The sequence below is a fragment of the Lynx canadensis genome, chromosome D3, assembly GCF_007474595.2.
Source record: "Lynx canadensis isolate LIC74 chromosome D3, mLynCan4.pri.v2, whole genome shotgun sequence".
Classification (NCBI taxonomy): domain Eukaryota; kingdom Metazoa; phylum Chordata; class Mammalia; order Carnivora; family Felidae; genus Lynx; species Lynx canadensis.
This window is the reverse complement of record NC_044314.2, coordinates 10,830,602-10,851,368: the sequence shown is the minus strand read 5'-3', so window position 1 is coordinate 10,851,368 and position 20,767 is coordinate 10,830,602. Positions and strand designations below refer to the sequence as shown.

General features: G+C 34.9%; 1 protein-coding gene across 1 annotated transcript in view; it reads right to left on the bottom strand.

Annotated features, from left to right (window-relative positions):
* CDH19 (cadherin 19) overlaps positions 1–20,767 on the bottom strand; it is a 102,374-nt gene that overhangs the window by 23,390 nt on the left and 58,217 nt on the right. The window contains exons 8-9 of the mRNA XM_030337030.1: positions 17,162–17,283; positions 8,735–8,856 (exon numbers count right to left, since the gene is read on the bottom strand). Of these exons, the coding sequence (XP_030192890.1) occupies positions 8,735–8,856; positions 17,162–17,283 (244 nt within the window). The remainder of the gene's footprint in view (positions 1–8,734; positions 8,857–17,161; positions 17,284–20,767) is intronic.

Below are 20,767 nucleotides of genomic sequence, written 5' to 3'. Positions count from 1 at the left end.
TGGGTCATGTCTAAAGTACACAGAAACTGATACGAATGCCTGAAGATCTGTTTGTCGTACCATTCTTGGTCCATTTATAATTCTCTTTGTGATGTAGATTGCTTACATCTTGTTGTTTCGTTTCCACGTGTGTATGTGTGTACACATAGGTGAGCACAGGTGTGCATTCTCTAAACTATACCGTGTGGGGATTTTTGACCATCACAGAGGCCTGTTGAGGGGAAGGAGAGAGTGGGAGAAGAAAGAGGGAACTTCACTTTGGGATGTTTAATGTAAACAAATTCACACCACATTCCATCTTTGTTGGCACAAAGTCTCCCTCAAATTTTGCTATTATGAGGTTACCTCCTCATAATTTTCCAAATTTTCCATTTTCCAAATTTTATGTTCTCCATATTTCATTCTATCCCACCTTATTTTTTGGAAGTTACTTAGGGATATCTCAGGTCAGGAGGTACATCATAGATGGTCCCTTTTTTTCTTTGCGTTCCATTCACTTTCTCATTCCTGAGTCCAGAGAAGAGATTCTTTCCTGTCTGCCTCCACACCCCAATTTCCTGTTTGCAATCTGGAGAAGTACATTCTGCTCCTGCGTCTTTCCTTGGCTTAGTCAAGAATTCATACTATGTGACTTATATTTGCCAACTTGTGTTTTGATGGTGTAGCTGCTTTCTTACTTTATTAATCAACTCTTTATTATTTTTAAATAGAGTAAAATGCATTTCCTCTGCTGGGGTGCCTGGGTGGTTCAGTTGGTTAAGCTCCTCACATCAGCTGAGGTTATGACCTCACGGTTTGTGGGTTCGAGCCCCGTGTCAGGCTCTGTGCTGACAGTCAGATCCTGGAGTCTGCTTCGGATTCTGTGTCTCCCTCTCTCTGCCCCTCCCCTCCTCATGATCTGTCTCTGTCTCTCAAAAATAAATAAACATCAAAAATAATAAAAAAAAATAAACTGAATGCTTCTAATATTTTGCTTATCAACACTATTAAATTAAAAATAATTATGTTGTCTGCATACAAATCATTTCAGTTACACAGGATATGCTTTATTATCTGTTAAAGCAAATATTTTTTGAGAGCTTACTCCATTAAGTTGTAAGTTTCGCACATTGCTATCTGATTTTTTAGGAACAAGTAAGAGATTAAGAGCACTTTTGAAAGAGGGAGGTACGTATCGATCTTAGGTGCTTGGCTTCGATTGTACTTGAAGGAAGCCTACCAAGTCAATTTCAAACAAGAAATGTGAGCCCAACTCAATCGATTCCACATGTAATGTCTGAGTAAACGTGGCACAAACGATGACAATTCAGGAGCCATAAGCGCCCTAACACCCACATTATTAAATAAGGCATCACCCACCATGTGTTAAGAAGAAAATATCTATGGTACTGTTGGATATATCTGCAGCCCTCGTAATCTGTACATTGATTTCAATTTATAAACCACAGTGTGTGTAACAATGTGGGGGGGGGGCTTTGGCTTCCCCTTAGATTTGAATGGAGGACCATTGCAAGTAGCCATGCTGTGTATCATTCTTTCAGGTACTTAAAGACTTTGGACAAGTTTCTAAATTCAATAGTGACACATAGGAGTTTCCTGACTTCTTTGATGATTCTTGGCCTTCCTCCTTAAAGGGAACTGATTATGAAATAGCACTGACCAGTGTCATTTTTTCTGTGTTTGAACTATGCATATCCTAGAAAGGAGCCGAGATTCAGTTGTATTGATTTCACATTTATTTTTGTCATTAAAATTGGAGGTAATTATTTATTAGTACAGAATTTTTTTTTAGAAAACCACGTGTTTTCTATTGGTTTTTGTATTGTGCAAATAATCTAAGGATAGCTAGTCTCTATAATTATCTGGGCATCATTAAAAGAAGCATCATTCTTGGACACAGACACAAATTATAATCCTTGCTCAATCTCTCCTAAGCTACATGATGTTGAAAATGTTACCACACTTTTATACATCTGTAAAATTATAAAAAAGTATAGCATGTCGTAGATTTCCCATATAGCATTTAACCCCTAGCAAGTCACATAAGAATTCCATGCCGCTACATCCGACAGACATATTTCTTCCTCCACAGAGTTCAACTCTCAACATACCTTTCAAGTTTGTTGCATCAAAAATTAGCATTCGAGTTTCTTGTTGAGCAGTTCTACTTAGTTTTTAAAGATTGGTATTTCATTTTTTTTTCATTTAGAACTGTTCCTAATAATAAGGAAACATTAACTTACTATGAAATAAATAACTAATCTTACCTTCCATTACTGAAGGGGTACATTGGACACTTTTGTAAATCAAGAATGCATTAAAGGAACTTAGTGATCCTTTTGATGCCTTGAACATCTTGCTATTTCATCATCTTTGCAAATCATTTCATCATTACTTGTAAATATTTCCTAATCTAATGTGCTTTTAAAAGACTTACATGTAACTTGCAAGATGAATGGCCTGGAAGGATGATATAATAATGAAATAAATCTTCCCCATTGTATCATTCTCTCCTTCCTGTTCTTTAAATGTGTTGCTTATTTACATCATCGCTCAAAAAGGCATCAAAAAACTTATACACTATCTTCTTAGTTTGATTTTATTTTTTCTTTAAAAACAGTTGAAAATTCGAAATGCTTCCTTTTACATTTATAATGACAGAGGGAAAAAACTGACAGAGGAAGTCATCTCACAGTAATCTGTGAATAGATGAAACCCAAAAGCAGAAACCAGCACTATAGACCCAAGACGATGGAGAAACTGATCACGTATTAAAAAAGAGTGTTTGAGACTGAGTTGTCAGATGAAGATAAAACAGATGAATATTCTCAAAATCAAGAATCAGCAAATGAACAATATGAATTTAAGGATAAAGGGAAAATATAGTAATCATCCTTTTAGTCATTCAACAGGAAGGACTTCATCACACGATATTTTGTGATAAGAATCTGGGCCGTTCTCTTTTGCTAAAAATAAACAGGACAGTAGTTTTTCGTCTTTTATAAGTGTTTTGCACCAAAATCGACTTGATTTATCCTGCAAATGGAAAACTACTGAAGGCAGAATGTATCTAAATGTAACCGGAAGGACGGAAATGCAATGGAAATTTTCTTTAACTAGAGTGATTATTATATTTGCTGTTTATAAATCTAAAGATTAAATGCTTTGCAATCATGGAGGAAAGAATATAGCCATTCTTTCTTCAACAAAAATATGAGCTATGAAAGATATTTTAAATTTCTTGAAGTATTACATAGCCACAAATGCATATTTATCATGTTTATATTTTGTTAACATTGACCAAGAGGACCATAGCATTGCCTTCAGCCTGACTCAATTTTCGACACATTTCTTCCTGACTAGGGGCTCCTGCCCTCTATTTTCCTAGACCAATTACAATAGATTCTTTCTTTTTGCAAATTCTTTCTCTGCCCCTTGGTAATGTAGATAAATCTTCTCCCAAACTTCCAATTTTAGAAATCAGGCTGGTCTTTCTTAACACCCTGAAAACCATCCCTTTGAAATGTAGACATCCATTAAGATAGGACCCCTATCTCTCAGTCTCTATGGGAGCGTGGGAAGTTAACTTCTGTAAGAGCCAATTACACAGACGGCCTAATCACATGGGCCAACCTCCCCTTCCCCCAATGTGTCCCCTAGTCCTTCTCTTCACTAACTCAGCCCAGTGTTAAAAACTCTCCTGCGTTTTGTTTCAAAGTTAAGTGCATCTGTCTCCCCTATTCCAATAGTCTTGGCCTTTATTGCAGTAATATGATTTACCATTAAATTCTGTCATGATTTGCCATTCCTAACAAGCATCCAGTGAGATTTCTCTTTGCCACATTTTAATAAAGTTATTTTGCACTGTCATTTTATTTATAGAGCTGTGAGTTACTTATACAAATTACATATTTTTAAAGAATAAATTTGACCATATGGTAAACTATGAGGATGATTTTTTTTTCTTTCCTAGAATAGTGGGAATGAAGTCTACTGACACTTCCTCCTCAAAAAATGTTGCATTCATGCACCTCTGCATCAACAGTCTTGTTTCTTTCCTACATGACGGGTCATGCCTACTCAGTCTACTTTGCTGTCTTCTCTTTCTTTACTGAATCCTTCAATATTGCCATTCCCAAAGGCTCTGCCCTACGTTCTTTCATACTCTCACTTTATATTTTCTTCCTGGGTGTCATTAGGCACGTGACAAATATTGACTACAAATGTTCTAGTAAGTCTAAAATCTCTACTGTTAAATTCAATGGGATCTTTTCTCTTCTGCTTTTACCTGAACTATAAGCAGAAAATAAAACAGGTTATAACCCTTTCCTCCTTAGAACACTTTTTTTTTTTTGGTTTCGATGTTATCATATTTTCCTGGTTTGCTCCTTGCAAATTTCATTTTCTAGTGCGCCCCGACCCCCAAACACCAGTATTGGAGCATTCAGGTTTCAGTCTTTAGACTGATTCTTGACTCTGTCCATACTTTCTCCTAAAGGGATCTCATCATACTGCGACGTTTTAAACATACTATGCAAGGCTAATAAATTCAAATGTATATCCCCAGAGAATTATAGAAAAAATACTCTTTATTTCAAGAACTATTGTCTTCATGCTTTGTTCATTTATTCAAGTAGTTATTATTGGGAACCACACTGCATGTCGAGAATACAAAAATAAACTCACTCACTGTTCACAAGTATCTTGGAATCCAGGAAACATGCTAAACTAGAGATGACACATTGCACAAATATATAAGGTCTATTCAAACTAGGAATAGAGAGGCAACAAAATATAATGGTTCTATGCATCTATTCTGATGCCAAACACTTGGGATAAAATCTCTCTCTCTTAGGAAGTAACAACCTCTCTGGGCCCCTTCACCTGGAAAATGATATATTTCCCTCACATTTTTTCAAGTTTTTGAGGATTGGTTTAATGTTTATGATGTTGCTAGAATCATGTCTGGGACATTGTAAATATATACTTATTTGTATTTTATTTATTTATTTATTTATTTATTTATTTTAGTATTTCAAGTTTTTTTTAAAGAGTTTTTTTTTTTAAGTTTATTTATTTATTTAGAGAAAGGAGGCAGAGAGAGAGAGCTGAGAGGGGAGGAGCAGAGAGAAAGAGAGAATCCCAAGTGGGCTCCACGTTATCAGTGCAGAGCCCAGTGTGGGACTAGATCTCATAAACGGAGAGATCATGACCTGAGCCAAGATCAAGAGCTGGACGCTTAAGCAACTGACCAGCCAGGCACCCCTCAAATCTTCATTTAAATTTTAGTTAGTTAACATATTATGTAATATTCATTTCAGGAGTAGAATTTAGTAATTCATTACTTACATATAACACCCAGTGCTCATCACAAGTACCCTCCTTAATACCCATCTAGCCCAACCCCCCACCCACCTTCTCTCCAGTAACTGTCGGTTGGTTCTCTATAGTTAAGAGTCTCTTATGGTTTGGAGCGCCTGGGTGGCTGAGTCGGTTGAGCGACCGACTTCAGCTCGGGTCATGATCTCATGGTTTGTGAGTTCGAGCCCCACGTCAGGCTCTGTGCTGACAGCTCAGAGCCTGGAGCCTGCTTCAGATTCTGTGACTCCCTCTCTCTCTGCCCCTCCCCCTCTCATGCTCTGTCTCTCTCTGTCTCAGAAATAAATAAACATTAAAAAAATTTTTAAAAAAAGAGTCTCTTATTGTTTGCTTCTCTTTGTTTCTCCGTCTCTCTTTTCCCTTTCCCCTATCTTTATCTGTTTGGTTTCTCTAAAACAGTTTGATTATGTGGCATGTGAGTTCACTTTTGCAGTACAGTTAAAATTCCAATAGGAATAGACAGGGGCATTCCAGAAAGAAGATTTGATACGAAAAAAACTCTGAAGTAGAAACTGTAATTTCTATTTTGCATGACAAGCAATTCAGAGTATGAAGAGGAAAGTATCTACATTTTTTTTTTTTACAAAGTAAGATAGATAAATTGTGGCTAAATCAAAGAGAATGTTAAACACCAGGCCAGTGAGTTTTACACTTCCATGTGCCGGTATTGGAAAATCCATTGATATTTTTAAGCACTGAAGTCAGAAAACTGTGCTGTAGGGAATTCCAGCTACTCTGCCCTTTTCTGTGAATTCGTCTTTGCCCTAATGCCTGGGGCCTCCTGTGATCATGGCGCCACTGTCCTTGAGCAGTGAGTAGAAAACAAAACAAGGGGCGCCTGGGTGGCTCAGTCGGTTAAGCATCCGACTTCGGCTCAGGTCATGATCTCGCGGTCGGTGGGTTCGAGCCCCGCGTCGGGCTCTGTGCTGACAGCTCAGAGCCTGGAGCCGGTTTCGGATTCTGTGTTTCCCTCTCCCTCTCTGCACCTCCCCCGTTCATGCTCTGTCTCTCTCTGTCTCAAAAATAAACATTAAAAAAAATTAAAAAAAAAAAAAAAGAAACCAAAACGACACCAAACCACAAATACTCTTCTCAAAAGAAGTGAGTATTCCACAATATTACAAGTGTACTGACTTCTGAGTTCTTGCTGTTGAGCCAGAATCTGGGCAAAGAGTAAAGACACGAGTAAACTCTAATGCAATGGTGGAGGGGGCCAGTTCCTACTAGCAATGTGTATTTCCATCTTCTCACATGATCCAAAAACTGAAAAGGTTGTTATAAACGTGACTGATGACAGTTGTTACAAACAACAGTTGAGGAGTTAGAATAAAGGCGCTGGTGTCATCATCAGAGTTAAGTAGCATCACCCTAGACGTGTTCATCACCTAAGGCTGGGGCGCTGGTCTCAAGTCTCTTGTGATGTGAACTGTGTTATCTCCCAAATCTTCCCTCCACCTCAGCCCAGCTGAGATCAATGAACATGCAGCTTTACTGGGTAAGTGGAGTTACCACCCTGGACATTTATAGACATAAGTGTATAGAAAATGCAGTAAGTGAAGCTTATTTTTTTAAGTTTGGAAATAGCTGTCTAATCAGGGGGACACTCTGAACACATGCGCACTTATGTAAAGTCATAAGATATTTAAACTTTAAAGAACTTACAGTAACTACAAACTGTAATCGTGCTTATAATAATTGTAAAAATATAAGTTATCCTAAATACGGAAATGTAAGATGTAGAGATTTAGAAAATTATAAGATATATTATTTCCAACATTATTTTAATTTTGAGTTTATGATGTGTGTTGATGTGTCCAGGTAGACAGATGTGTTTGAAAAGTCTGAGAAAAGCAGATATGTTAAATTTCTAAGTATATAATCTATTTATAATGCCAAGTTCAAAGAAATGTCTAAACTCAGTTTCTATAGGAATCATGGGTAGCAAGCAGGTCATTTGCATTCTGTTTCTGTGACTCGTTTTAAACTATACTGTCCGTTCACAGGTTTCTAAGTTAGTTTGATTCTGGATCTGGGGGCAGGGTCTCTCTGAAAGTTTTATATTAACCTTTTACTTTATCAAAAACCCTGGATCCTAACCAATTCAAAACAAGTAGCTAAAGTTTAAATTTATTTGTATGTTTATTATAATTTTATTATTATCTTAAAATTAGGATATGCTTTAGGCAAGACTCGAGAATTATTTCTGGAATAAAACATATTCTAAAATAAACATAGCCAAATAAATTTCAGAACACATTTTAAGAGCTACTAATGATTTCCTTTATGTTACCGTTGAACAATCCATAACAATTCAGAAAAGCTTAATTCTTAAAATATGCCTATTTCTTACAATATTAAGTATCTGAATATAAAGCATAATGTTGGCTATTATTATTTATTGGTAGAAAATTAAAATTTCGATCTTTGTAAGATCCAAATTGTCTTCAACTAGCTTTGTTGATAAATTTGAATCTACTGAAATAATTGATTTTATAGTAAATATATATACATATAATCGCTTACATACATATATACATGCATATGTACACACACGTACATACATTCAGTATTGTGAAAACTAGTTTATATATTTTTAAAAATGTTTTAGGACATTTAATAAGCTCCCACAGTTGCAAACGATACTTAAGGTTATTGTGTAGTGGCACTGAAAACAAAGAACCATCTGTTTTTAGCTCTACTTTTTGCAAATGAAAAGAGCGAGTTCCACAAGAGAAAATATGTGAAATAAATAGTGAAGTAAAAATAAATGAGCAAAGAACGAACGAACGAACGAAAGAAAGAAAGAGGGAGGGAAGGACTTTAAAGTAACGGTGATATATCTCAAACTAAGTATTCTTTCTATTCTTTACATAGCTAGCAATTAAATTGAAATTAGGTTTTTGGGGGGATTGATATGTCTGACATAACAGTTATAAGCTACAGAAAAATCCCAGCACTTTCTCTTCATGTTTATATCTGTATATCATGATTCTTTATGCCATGATGAATGAAAAAATAAAAATTAATTAATATGTGATTATTTATTTATAGAATTACAAAAAAAAGAACATTTCTTTATCACATTGACAAAATGTAAAGGATTTACTACGAATTCCCAGTGTTAGCAGATTTTTCAAAAATTTGAGGAATCTGGAAGTGGAAAGCTTGAAGGTTACATTTTATTTTTTTAAAAAGAAATTTAAATTATACATAACTTATGACATAAGAGCATGTAATTCATACAGTTAAATAAAACTTACTTTTATCATTTCAAAATGGGAGGAATAGTGACAAAAGCTATTATATATAATATATGGCAATGTTTAGACATTAGCAATGTATTGCAAGTCCTTACCTGACCAGGGTCTGCATTTTCACAAACATATGTGTCATAGTATTCAGAGAACTCGGGAGCATGATCATTAATATTAAGAACTTGCACATACACAGGAACTGCAGAAATTTGTTGCACATTGTCTGCAATTGATTAAACAGAATGAAAATAAAGAATGTTAATGCTCTCTTTAGGGGGGAAAATGGTTATGATAACTGCATTAGAGACTGGGTGGTATATTTTTATTTTCCTTGAATAAAAGACATCCAAGCACACGATCTATTTATCAATCATATATTTACCAATAGTAGCCGAGGAAAAAATGTCCTCAACACATTCAACTCAACCAATACTAATCAAGTGCCTTTTACCTGCCAAGGACTCTAGTTAGAGCTGATGAGAAAAAGTAGTGAAAAAGATGGGCAGGTATAGGAACACCTTCCTAACTCTAGTAACTGTTGAACATATGTATATCAATGCATTTAATTCTGATATATATATCAGAATTAAATGTAAATTAAATTAATTAAATTTAATAAATTAAATTAAATGTAAATTAAATATAATTAATTATATATATATATATAATCCTCCCCAACTTTACTGATAAAAACATTGAGAATTTAGTTCCACAAATTACAGTTAAATGGTTGGCCTAAGGTTATAACTGATGTAGAATAGGCAGTTTAAAAAGCCAGCAGTAAGGTCTCTAAATAGCACTGTTTGGTCAAGTATTAAAAAAAGAAAAAAAGAATAAGGATCTAAATACATTTGAAAATAATTACAATAAAATCTAGGTAAAGTTTTATGTATACATTGAATTGGGAAGATTTTCTGAAGTGAGTCAAGAAATACAGAAACTATGAAGGGATGGAAATATATGGTTAAATACATTTTTAAATGTGCCCCCCCCCAAAAAAAGTAAAAACAACAACAACAACAAAACACCATTGATCTGGAAAAATGTTTGCATCATAACGTGAAATTTTAATAGCTCTAATTTTCAAATTCCGACAGTCGATATGAAAAAAAAATGGGGGGAAATAACCACAAACCAGAAATTTGTGGATGAGAATATACAAATAATCGATGCCAGGGTTCTTCAACCTCATCACTGCTGATATTTTGGACTGGACAGTTCTGTTTGCAGGGGTGAGGGTGGGAGAGGGCTGTCCTGTGCTTAGCATCATCTCTGACCTCCATTAACTAAATGCCAGTAGCATCCATGCCCCTAATTGTGACAATCAAAGTTGACTTCAGACATTGTCAAAGGTATTAGGAGGCAAAACTGTGCACATTTGAAACACTGCTCTATCGTAATATTAACAAACACTCTGGCTCACCAGCAGTGAGGACAATGATGCCTTAGTCCATGGGTTCTATGTTAAATATGGAAAACAGAGACAGTGCTGGAGGAGTACTGAAAAATAACAAGGATGTAAACCTTTTCCAGAATCTAATCTGGCAGTAGATGGTAAGATTTAAACTACAGGTATCTTTGACCCCATAATTCCTTAGGGAAACCTGTGCTATGGTCCAAGGTACTAATACATACAAAGAAAGAGTAGGGGATCCAATTCATTTATTCTACATTTTTTTTGCATCTCAAATAACTGGAAATTATCCATGTGCATATCAAAAGGGAATTGACAAATAAATTACAACCATACTATGAAATTGTGTGTTCTTATTAAAAATGGATGAGTTAAGGTAATAAATGTATCAGTGTCCATGAGCTATAAAAATAGATTTTAATCTTGATTCTCAATTTGAGAAAAAGCCACTGTCTCAGTGGCTTTTCTGTAAAATGAGAAAGATACTAGTAACTTACCTTATAGAACTGATATAAAGATTAATTAAAAGATATAAAGTATTTATAAAATTACTTACGATATACATAAGCAGTAAATATTAAATATTATTATTTTATTTATCTACTAATCAGGAGTGATAGACACCACATTTTGTGAAATAATAATAAAGCAAATTGCAGCATGATATACTGTATATTTGCATATCATTATCTTAAATGTTTTTTTTTAATGCTGTGGGAAGATACTTATAATTAAAGAACAAGGGGAGGAAGGTATCTCTGTTGTTTTAATGTCTTTGTAATATCATGTTAATTATTTGAAAAGCATTATATTTGCAGTTGTCATTTGTAAGGACAAATACATTAAAAAAACAAAAATGAGGCTTAATTCTTCCGGTTGAAAATAACGGGAAAGACTTTCCCTCTTTCCTCTTCTTAAAGTATTTACTTTAGGAAACTTGTAATTTGTGTTCTCTGTTTTTGTTTGTTTGTTGTGTTGTTTTGTGTTCTTTGAAATGTACGTAACCCTTTAAAAGCTATTAAATAAATGTCTTGCCAACTTTCAACTCAGGCCTATCTTCGTAAGCAGTGGGAGCCAACTCTTTAAAATATAATTATAGAGGAAAATAGAACTCCCAGTTTCTGTTGGAGGGTAGGAGCCTAACCAATTTCAGCAAAGGCTTTGACCCAAGTCCAAAACTCCCTCTTGTCCTCAAAGTATGAGAACTTTAGTTTTCTTTTGGATAAAACTGGGCAGCAAACACAGATGGTCATGCCAGCTACCCGGTGAACACAGAGGGAACAATGCGTGATACGTCGTGTGAAGTCTTCCTACATGAAGGCTAGTACTTGGTTATCTTGAGAACATGATGTCTGATTCTATAATAGGGCAAAATTTCTTCCGGTCTTGGAAATCTCAGCAGATTTCTCTAATGCACATGAAATTCCTGGTTTAATGCTTTTCAACGATAAAACTGGTTTCTCTCTATTCCGTTATGATGGATTGCTTTCTGGATTGGGATGAGACTCTGTAATTATTTCTTCCAATAAATGACAGTTGCAATTATGATAAAAAGCGTAACTTCTAATTAATTAAAATTATAATTTGCCAGGTTTATGACATACCAAAAAATCCAGCTTCTACCATTTATCACCTTAGGATGGTGACGGCTTACCCTAAGAATTATCACCAAGATTCTTCTCTGTTGTTGTTATGCTCAGGATAAAAATAAATAAATAAAACATTATGATATAGTTATTTCTAGATATTTCAAGATACAACTATTCAAAGATTAAGGCTTAGGGTGTTTGGGTGGCTCAGCTGGTTGAGCTTCCAACCCCTGATTTCAGCTCAGGTCAATGTCTCATGGTTGATGGAATCTAGCCCTTCCTTGGGCTCAGAACTGACGGTGCAGAGCCTGCTTAGTATTCTCTCTTCCTCTCTCTCTGCCCTTCCCCGGCTTGGGCTCACTCTCTCTCTCACTCTGACTCTCTGTCTCAAAATAAATAAACTTAAAAAAATAGAGCTTACATTTTTTTATGGCTTAAACATGTAATATATATAGCCACAGAACAAATTTTTGTTTAAGTAAAACAGAAAAACTACTTCTGCTACATTTTTTTTAAAGTAGTAAGAAATTCATTTAAGGTTTTTATCTTTTTTTCCTGGAAAATCCGTTTAAACAGGTTTAAAATTGGTATAACTACAAAATTGGTATAATTGGTAATTGGTATAACTACTATTTTATATATATATATATATATATATATATATATATATATTCATAAATTCATTTAAGAGTAGTTAGGACTTTTATTCACTTAGCTGGCATACTGATAAATAGCTTGGTGCTTAATTTGGGAATGTTTCCAGGAAAGAGACTAAGCACAATGACCTTCATTTGCTGGGAAACAAATGTTAAAATGGAACGTCTCTTTCCTATAATCAGCATAACTGTTACATTGTAAGCTTTATGCTGTATACCTTGCACAGCAAATGTTCACGGTAACGATTTTGTGACTTCCCGGTTTTCCAACATTCAGGTGTTCTGTTCGTATTACTGTGGAGACTTATATGGTCAAACAGTTGTTTTTAGATTGATAAGAATTTGGCACCTATGAACATTTTCTCCAAAATTGTGTAACATGTGTTTGTGTGGAGTAAGAAAAAAATGCCAGAGAGAGAGAAAAAGTATGTGATAATTGGTTACTTGAGGTTATAAAGTTCCTTCTAGATAATTAAAAAAAATGAAAAAAAATATTCAAACACATCTTGAAGGATGAATTAAATATACACTAACTTTGGGGTTCTGCAAAGGTTTATCTAATTATATTTTATTTTGCCATTTTGTTCCCAATCGTGTAATTTTTAGCTTTATAATAAAAATAACAGTGGGACTATCAAGTCTCTTTTATCTAAAATATATACATATATTTTATGTATGTATATTATGTATATATTTTAGTCTAAGAAACTGATTTAAAATGCCAAGAGCAGATCAGCATGAACTGTATAATTCCTGTTCTTGATAACATTTCTAATCACTTATTTCTGAAACAGTGATTAACTTCTAAGTATTAAATTCTGTGTAAAATAAATATATTCAGTTTATATTCAGTTTGCCTTTCACAGGCATTTACAACTTTGTTTTCCTTGACTGCACTTTAATCTTCTTTTATTTATAATTATTTGTTTTAATACAATATTCTATGATCCACAAAATTTTAAGTGTAAAAATTTACTAAATAAATTGGTACTTTTTGCATCAAGTGATCAGCTTTCAATGTTGATCTAATCATATTTTATGAATTTCTGTATCTAAAATTACATATCTAATAAATCTGTTGTTTTATTCTATTTTTACCTGAATTTATTTGAAACCCTATTTACTTGCTTTTCCTCAACAGAATTAAAATGTTTTCAAGCCCACACTAACTTATTGTTTTTCAATGTCACATGTATTTTATGTCGCCATCTTCAAACATAAAACAATTATTATGATATGAATAGGTTCTGACTTTAATGTTCCAAGAGCAAATTTATTTTAAAAAATATGTTTTAACATACTTTTGCCCAATAAGACAATGTTCTTTAAAATCTATTCAAAAAATTATTCATCCTCCAAACTCCCTTTTAATGACTGTACCGCACATTTCAATGACCAGCCCAGCAATTACCAACCACACATGCTTTCATCAACAAATGAAACAACAAATGGCCGAAACAACAGTACAGAATGAGATGAGCAAACCTCAGAGCACGGTCAGAATCAGTATCAAAGGAGAATTTGGCTAACATACTGATAGAGATGATCAGTGGGTGGCCCTGAGGAAGTCGTACAACACAAACAGACTTAAACCCCATGTTTGAGTAATCGAAATAACTTTGTAATTAAACTGCGTTATTTTTTTTTATGTTTATTTATTTTTGAGAGCGAGAGTGAGAGAGAGCATGAACCGGGGAGGAGCAGAGAGAGAGGGAGACACAGCATCTGAAGCAGGCTCCAGGCTCTGAGCTGTCAGCGCAGAGCTCGATGCGAGGCTCAAACCCACAAACCACGAGATCGTGACCTGAGCCGAAGTCAGACCCTTAACTCAGTGAGCCACCCAGGCGTCCCTAAACTTTATTTTTTAAGAGTAAAAATGAAAAAAAATCAAATTTGATCGAGATTACTGTGCATATATTTACATCAGAAAATACTGAGAGCAAGTACCATTTTTCACGTTCTCAGTAAGAGACAGTGTGGCCTAGTGTGGCATGAGATTTAGACATAGGCTTGGGAATAAGATCTAATGGTGATCGGTCCCTGGCTTCATCATTTAGCAGTTGGGCAAATAAACTGCAGTTTCAGATTTGTCTTCTGTGAAATAGGAATAAAGTGGCCTCAATTTTTTATTAAGAGCCGTAAAAGTGCTACTAAATGTACTTTCACACAAGGTGTATATGCGTATGGCATTATAAAAGTAATGTATCACCTCTGAACACAGTATGTATGCTGTCACATAATTAAATTGATTAGATACTATACTCTGTAGTATATATGTAAATATACATATATATGTTGAATTAATAATTTTTATGGACAGCAGTGATCTTGCAACCCAGAGATTTGTGTACTGTTTTTGCTTCATTTTGTAATGCTATCATTTACTTCCATGTTCTTAAAAAAAGGGCGGGGGGGGGGGTTGGGCAACAAAAAAGTTACATCAAACAATATCTCCTTAGAGATCTTCATGGCATCCTTTTGATAAAAAGTAACCATGTAATTAATGGGTTTGGTTTCATTGGATTATTTTGCAAACTTTTGATATCCATCGCGCATTCATCCTTTTTTGTATTCTTTCATAAAATATTAGAATATTTTGTGTCTCAGAATACACACGATACATTTTATTTTAAAGATTCTGCTTTCTCATAATTCACATGGCAGCACTTCTAATTTAACAAAAAGTAAATGATATATCTTTACAAAAATTATCCCTTATATATAAAATAAGCCTACAGGTTCTACCAATTTGTTAAAACATGCTCTTATAATAGCTAAAAAAAAAAAACTATTTTATAGAGAAACACATTTTTTCCAAGCTATCCACTCTTCCCTTGAACTGATTTGAATTCTTTTCCTCAATAGTTTGGTAAATAGTGATATTATAAATAATTTGTTCTCAGAAAGCCCAATGAATAAAACCTTCTTGGTTTAGAATAAGCATCTTTGTGTTTTCTGACACCAAGAGCCTTGGCATTTCTTCTGTTGCAGCAGACGTGTATTCCCTGTAACATTTGCTTCTCATCCTTTGTTGTTAAGTTAAATGGAAAATTCAAAACCCAGACTCCGTTCCCCTGCTGTGTTGCCATAGAGCTATTCAATGCAAGACAAAAAAATATGCAACAGACACTTTCCACTCTCTACTCCACCATATCACCTGCCAACTGCTCAATAAAGTGAGGAATCAGATATACGTTTAAAGGTTTCAAAAAGAACAAGCCACAGAGGCAAACAAGATTATTAAAAATTATGCAAAACAGGTTAAAGGATGCATTCTAGAACATTTCATATTCACAAATTTAATTCTTTACTGAACTATAGGAAACCTATCAATTGGATTAAAGTAATGATTTTGATAGTCTTTTATATTGCATTATATCTATTCCTTTGAGCTTGAAATAAAATGCTTGACTTAATAATAACAAATTAATTGATCATCGTGAAGACACTATCCAAGCAGTAAATTAGGATGATTTTATCTAATTTTTACAACCTGAAAATGGAATCATCTACCTATGTCTGAAAACAACAACAACGACGACGACGACAACGACGACGCCATACCACAAACAATACTGGTCACCGCCAATTCCTGAAGATGTGACTATCAACACGACTTTCACTATGTGTTTAATTTGGAAACATGTTACTGTTTGCAATGTACCAATGGATGTTTGTTGTTGGAATCCTTCATATTCTTTCTCATAATTTCATTGATATATGATTATTTTTAAATGCCTAAGTTCTAAAAGGCTGTGTTGGAGTGCTATCCTGTCCCTAGTGTCCAAGAGTATAGCGAACATTTTCTTCCAGAAATAGAACAAGGCACGGGCATCCTGTATGTGACTTCTAGAATAGTCCCCTTGTGAACTAACAGAGTCAGTTTAAACTGATTATGGTTAAATGGAATGATATTACTAGTCAGTTTTAAATAACATTAAATTTAAAATTTTAATTCCCACTCATTAGGTTTACTATTCCTTGGATAGTAGTAAAATAATGTAGAACATTAATTAAACATTTCTCTAAATTAAAAAAATTTGCTCTAAGGGAAAGATTCCTATGCAATAAAATTCCAACTTCTTTCCACCCATAAGAATTTTTTTAAGGGTGGATATTTTTTTTCTGTGTGGAATGTACATAAGACTTTCTATTTTCATTAAACTCATAACTTATAAGAGGACCCACAGAAAATATATATTAACCATATCCCAGTTAAAAAATTGCAAAAATTATATTCAATTTGTCATAATAAAAAGTCTTAAAGTATTTAGTGGCAAATATATGTATATTTTTTCATATTTTTAATTTAAATTCTAGTTAGTTAACATATAGTGTAATATTGGTTTCAGGAATAAATTCTAGTGATTCATCACTTACGTGTAACACCCAGTGCTCATCCCAACAAGTGTCCTCCTTAATGACTGCTGCCCATTATCCCATTCCCCCCACCACCTTCCTCCATCAACCCTCAGTTTATTCTCTTTTCTTAAGAGTCTCTTGTGGCTTATGATTTGCCTCCCTTTCCTTCTTTTTCTTTGCCCTATGTTCGTCGATTTTGTGTCTTAAGCTCCCCCTATGAGTGAAATCGTATGGTACTTGCCTTTCTCTGACTGCTAGAGGGTATTATGCTAAGCAAAATAAATCAGTTAGTGGTAACTATAAACATAAGCTGTAAAAGGAATAGACAGACATTGGTAATCTAAAATAATAAAATAAAATACACATATATGAATTTTGACATATTATGTATCATTTAAGTCCAATTCCAACAACGTTTTAAGCTAGCTGTTCCCCCTACATTTGGAGATTACCGAATGGTTTAAAATATTCGGTGAACCGCTATGTGGTTCCTAAACGAGTACTTACATTTTTCTGTGGCTGTGATACTTAGGTTGTACCAAGCACTAATCTCTCGATCAAGAGCGTTGGTTGTGGTTATTGTGCCATTGTCATCAATACTGAACATTTTGCTTCTCGTAATAGAATACCTGCAACAACAACAACAAAAAAGTATTCCTTAATTTTATTATTTTGCCTTTGGAACTGTGATATTTAAGCTATTTTAAGGCAATAAGACAAATTAAATGCATGCTCCATACAGCTAAATGACATAATGCCAAACGGTGTTTAGAAAGGTACATGAATATAGTTAAGATTTAACTCAGTGAGGAAAAAAGAAAAAAAAAAAAACTAAAATAGTCTCAGGTTCGAACTTATGTACGCTAAGTCTAAACACATGTAATTCATTCTTATTCCCAAAAGACAACTTTAATATGTGAATGACTTAGTTAAACATAAATGGTAAAAGGGGGCGCCTGGGTGCTTTGGTTGGTTTAAGCATTGGACTCGTGATTTCTGCTCAGGTCATGATCTCACAGTTCATGGGTTCGAGACCAGCACCAAGCTCGGTGTCCGGATTTACGCTGACAGTGCATAGCCTGCTCGGGATTCTCTCTTTCTCTCTCTTTCTTTCTCTCTCTTGCTCTGTCCCTCCCCTGTTCTTTCTCCCTATCAATATAAGTACATAAACGTAAAAGTAAATAAATAAATGGGAAAATGTCATTTGCAAAATTAACAAATCCAAATAAATGGGTAAAGATGAATGCTTGCCAACCTTTGTTTTTTTCCCTCGAAGCCATGTAAAGCATATCCTCACCCTAGGCTGCTCTGAGTCTCTTTCCTACACCATATAGCGGCTTGCTAAATCTGTGTGTCATATTTTAATTACTTGATTGCTGACATATGAGAAATGTTTGGTTTTGTTTGTTTAAAGGAAACACTCTGATACTTTTTAAAAAATTATATATATGTGTATATATACATATGCATGTATACACATATATATGCATATATTTATACACACATATAAAGTAATGATAATAGACGGAATATGCTGTTGTTAGAGCATGCATGGAAAGAAGCCAGATGATAAAATTCCCTCATGCAAAGCCTGGAAAATGATCTCAAACTCCACAATGAAAGAAGCCTTTGAAGTACTCAGCATGTCTTATCTGCTTGCAAATGATTAATAATAAAAATTAAAGAAGAGTAATAACTTGGGTTCAGTGATGACTTCTCATTGCATGTATATTTCTGAAGACTTTGATGAGACATCAGTAAGTTTTTCCATAATTATGTGGCAAGAGATGAGAATATTTTAATCTCGAATTGACAGGTCTCTAAAAATATCACACTGATTTGTAGACTAGTGTTCAGGGGAGAATTAAAATAGAAATTACAGAGAATTAAGCTTTAGAGGAATTTGGTTTTAACTCTATTCATTTTTAAACCTTCAATAAGCAATTTACTTACATATCCCCAAATGGTCACGTTTCCTCCTTAAGAGATTTGCTGACAAAAAGCAACCGTATGGGGCGCCTGGGTGGCTCAGTCGGTTGAGTGTCCGACTTCAGCTCAGGTCATGATCTCACAGCTTGTGAGTTTAAGCCCCGCGTCGGGTTCTGTGCTGACAGCTTGGAGCCTGCTTTGGATTCTGTGTCTCCCTCTCTCTCTGCCCCTAACCCACTCTCATTCTATCTCTGTCTCTCTCAAAAATAAATAAACATTAAAAAAAAAGCAACCATAGTTTAACAGTTAATATTTTGTATTAATCATCTAGAATATCCCGTTTCTATAATAATGCATTCCAAATAAAACCGATCAAATGTTTGAAATAAAATTTTCAAATAAAAGTTTTTAAAAATGATGACCTTGAGTCATCAGTAACATTTTAAATAATAGCCAATACATACCATTCAGGAAAGGAAAGATGTGTGCAAGGGATTTTAGAAAGAGCTGGAGCTAAAAAAAGCTTAAAATGTGAAGTTTTGATGTGTAAAAGATCAATCTTTGGTTCATTTCAGAATTCCTTTTTATGGAACTCTTTATTCCTACAAAAGTGCTGAATGAATAAAATGTCACTGCATGAGTTTGCCATTGCTAACAGCTCTTGCCTAAATGGAATAAACAAATGGCCCGTTCCATGCATACTTCTGCAGATGCCTGTGTCTCTCGTCCTTAATCCTCACGTGGCTCTACAGAAGTACTATCCCCATGTCACAGACAAAGCAACTGAGACACATAATAGCCAACCCCATACACAAAAGTCAGAGTTTTCCAACCAGGCTACAGCTCCCCTGGGTTTTTCAAGGATTAAGGGCTTCCATTAGCGCACAGCTGAAACGTGAAAGACAGTCCCCTTCTACAGGAGAACACCCCTGACACTTGGATACCCCCAAAGCTCTTCCTGTTTCTCCCTGTTTTTCACAGACATAACTTCTCAGATTGTTTTTCCTCTTTACTTGAATTGCGGTAGCTTCCTTGGAGGGATTTCAAGGAATGGGTCTGAATTCAGGGGCTTGGAGTCATTCAGAGTATTTCCCTATAGTATCCTTCAATGTCTATGGGGACAATAGTCATGTTCCCTCTTTCATTTCTGACCATGGTAACTTTTGTCCATTCTTTCTTTTTTCCCACTTGGTTGTCTTGCTAAAGACTGATCAATTGTACTGGTGCTTTGAAAGAATCAGTTTCTAGGGGAGCCTGGGTGGCTCAGTCGGTAAAGCCTCACACTTGAGCTCAGGTCATGATCTCTGGGTCCATGAATTCAAGCCCTGCATTGGGTTCTGTGCCGACAGCGCAGAGCCTGGAACCTGCTTCAGATTCTATGTCTCCCTCTCTCTCTGCCCCTTCCCCACTCAGGCTCTGTCTCTCTTTGCCCCTCAAAAACGAATAAATGTTAATAAAAAAACAAACATTTGAAAGAATCAGTTTTTGGTTTCCTTGCATTTCTCTATTGTTTTTAAAGTCATTGCTTCTGCTGTGTTTTATTTCCTTCCTCACCACCACTGCTCCCCTCTGACCCCCGCTTGCTTTGGGTTGAACCTGCTTTTGTTTTTCTATCAGAAAAGAATATAGTGTCATTGTGATATTGATAAAATATTTCAGATTTTGACCATGGGTTCAGTTAAAAGGAAACTTCAATAATGTCCAAAGAATGAGTCATACACAGAAGTGGCAAAAGGGTACATTCCCTATATGTGGACCCTAAACAATACGATAATACATAGTCTTAGGGATAAAAATGAAAATCCTAAGGGAAATTCCTTATGAAGTTCTTCATTAATTTTGGGGTGGAAATGTTATCACAGACAATTTCTGGACTCTAATTCCTAGCACACGAGGCCCCTTAAAACAACCGCATCACCCGCCTTTCAGGTCTAATTTATACATTCTTTCTTCATACGTGCACCCTGGTTTTTCTTAAACATTTACCACATAACTTATTATTGTAATTTATATCAAGGCACATTTTCGCAAGCTTTTCTGTCCTTAATAATGACAACCTGGCAAGAACAATTTGTTAAGCCAGTTATCTCACCCAATACTTGTTGAAACTGGGCCTGGGAATCTCCACCCTTCAGAGAAATAACAGGTAATTCCTACATGGAAGGAAAAACTAAGTAATACGAG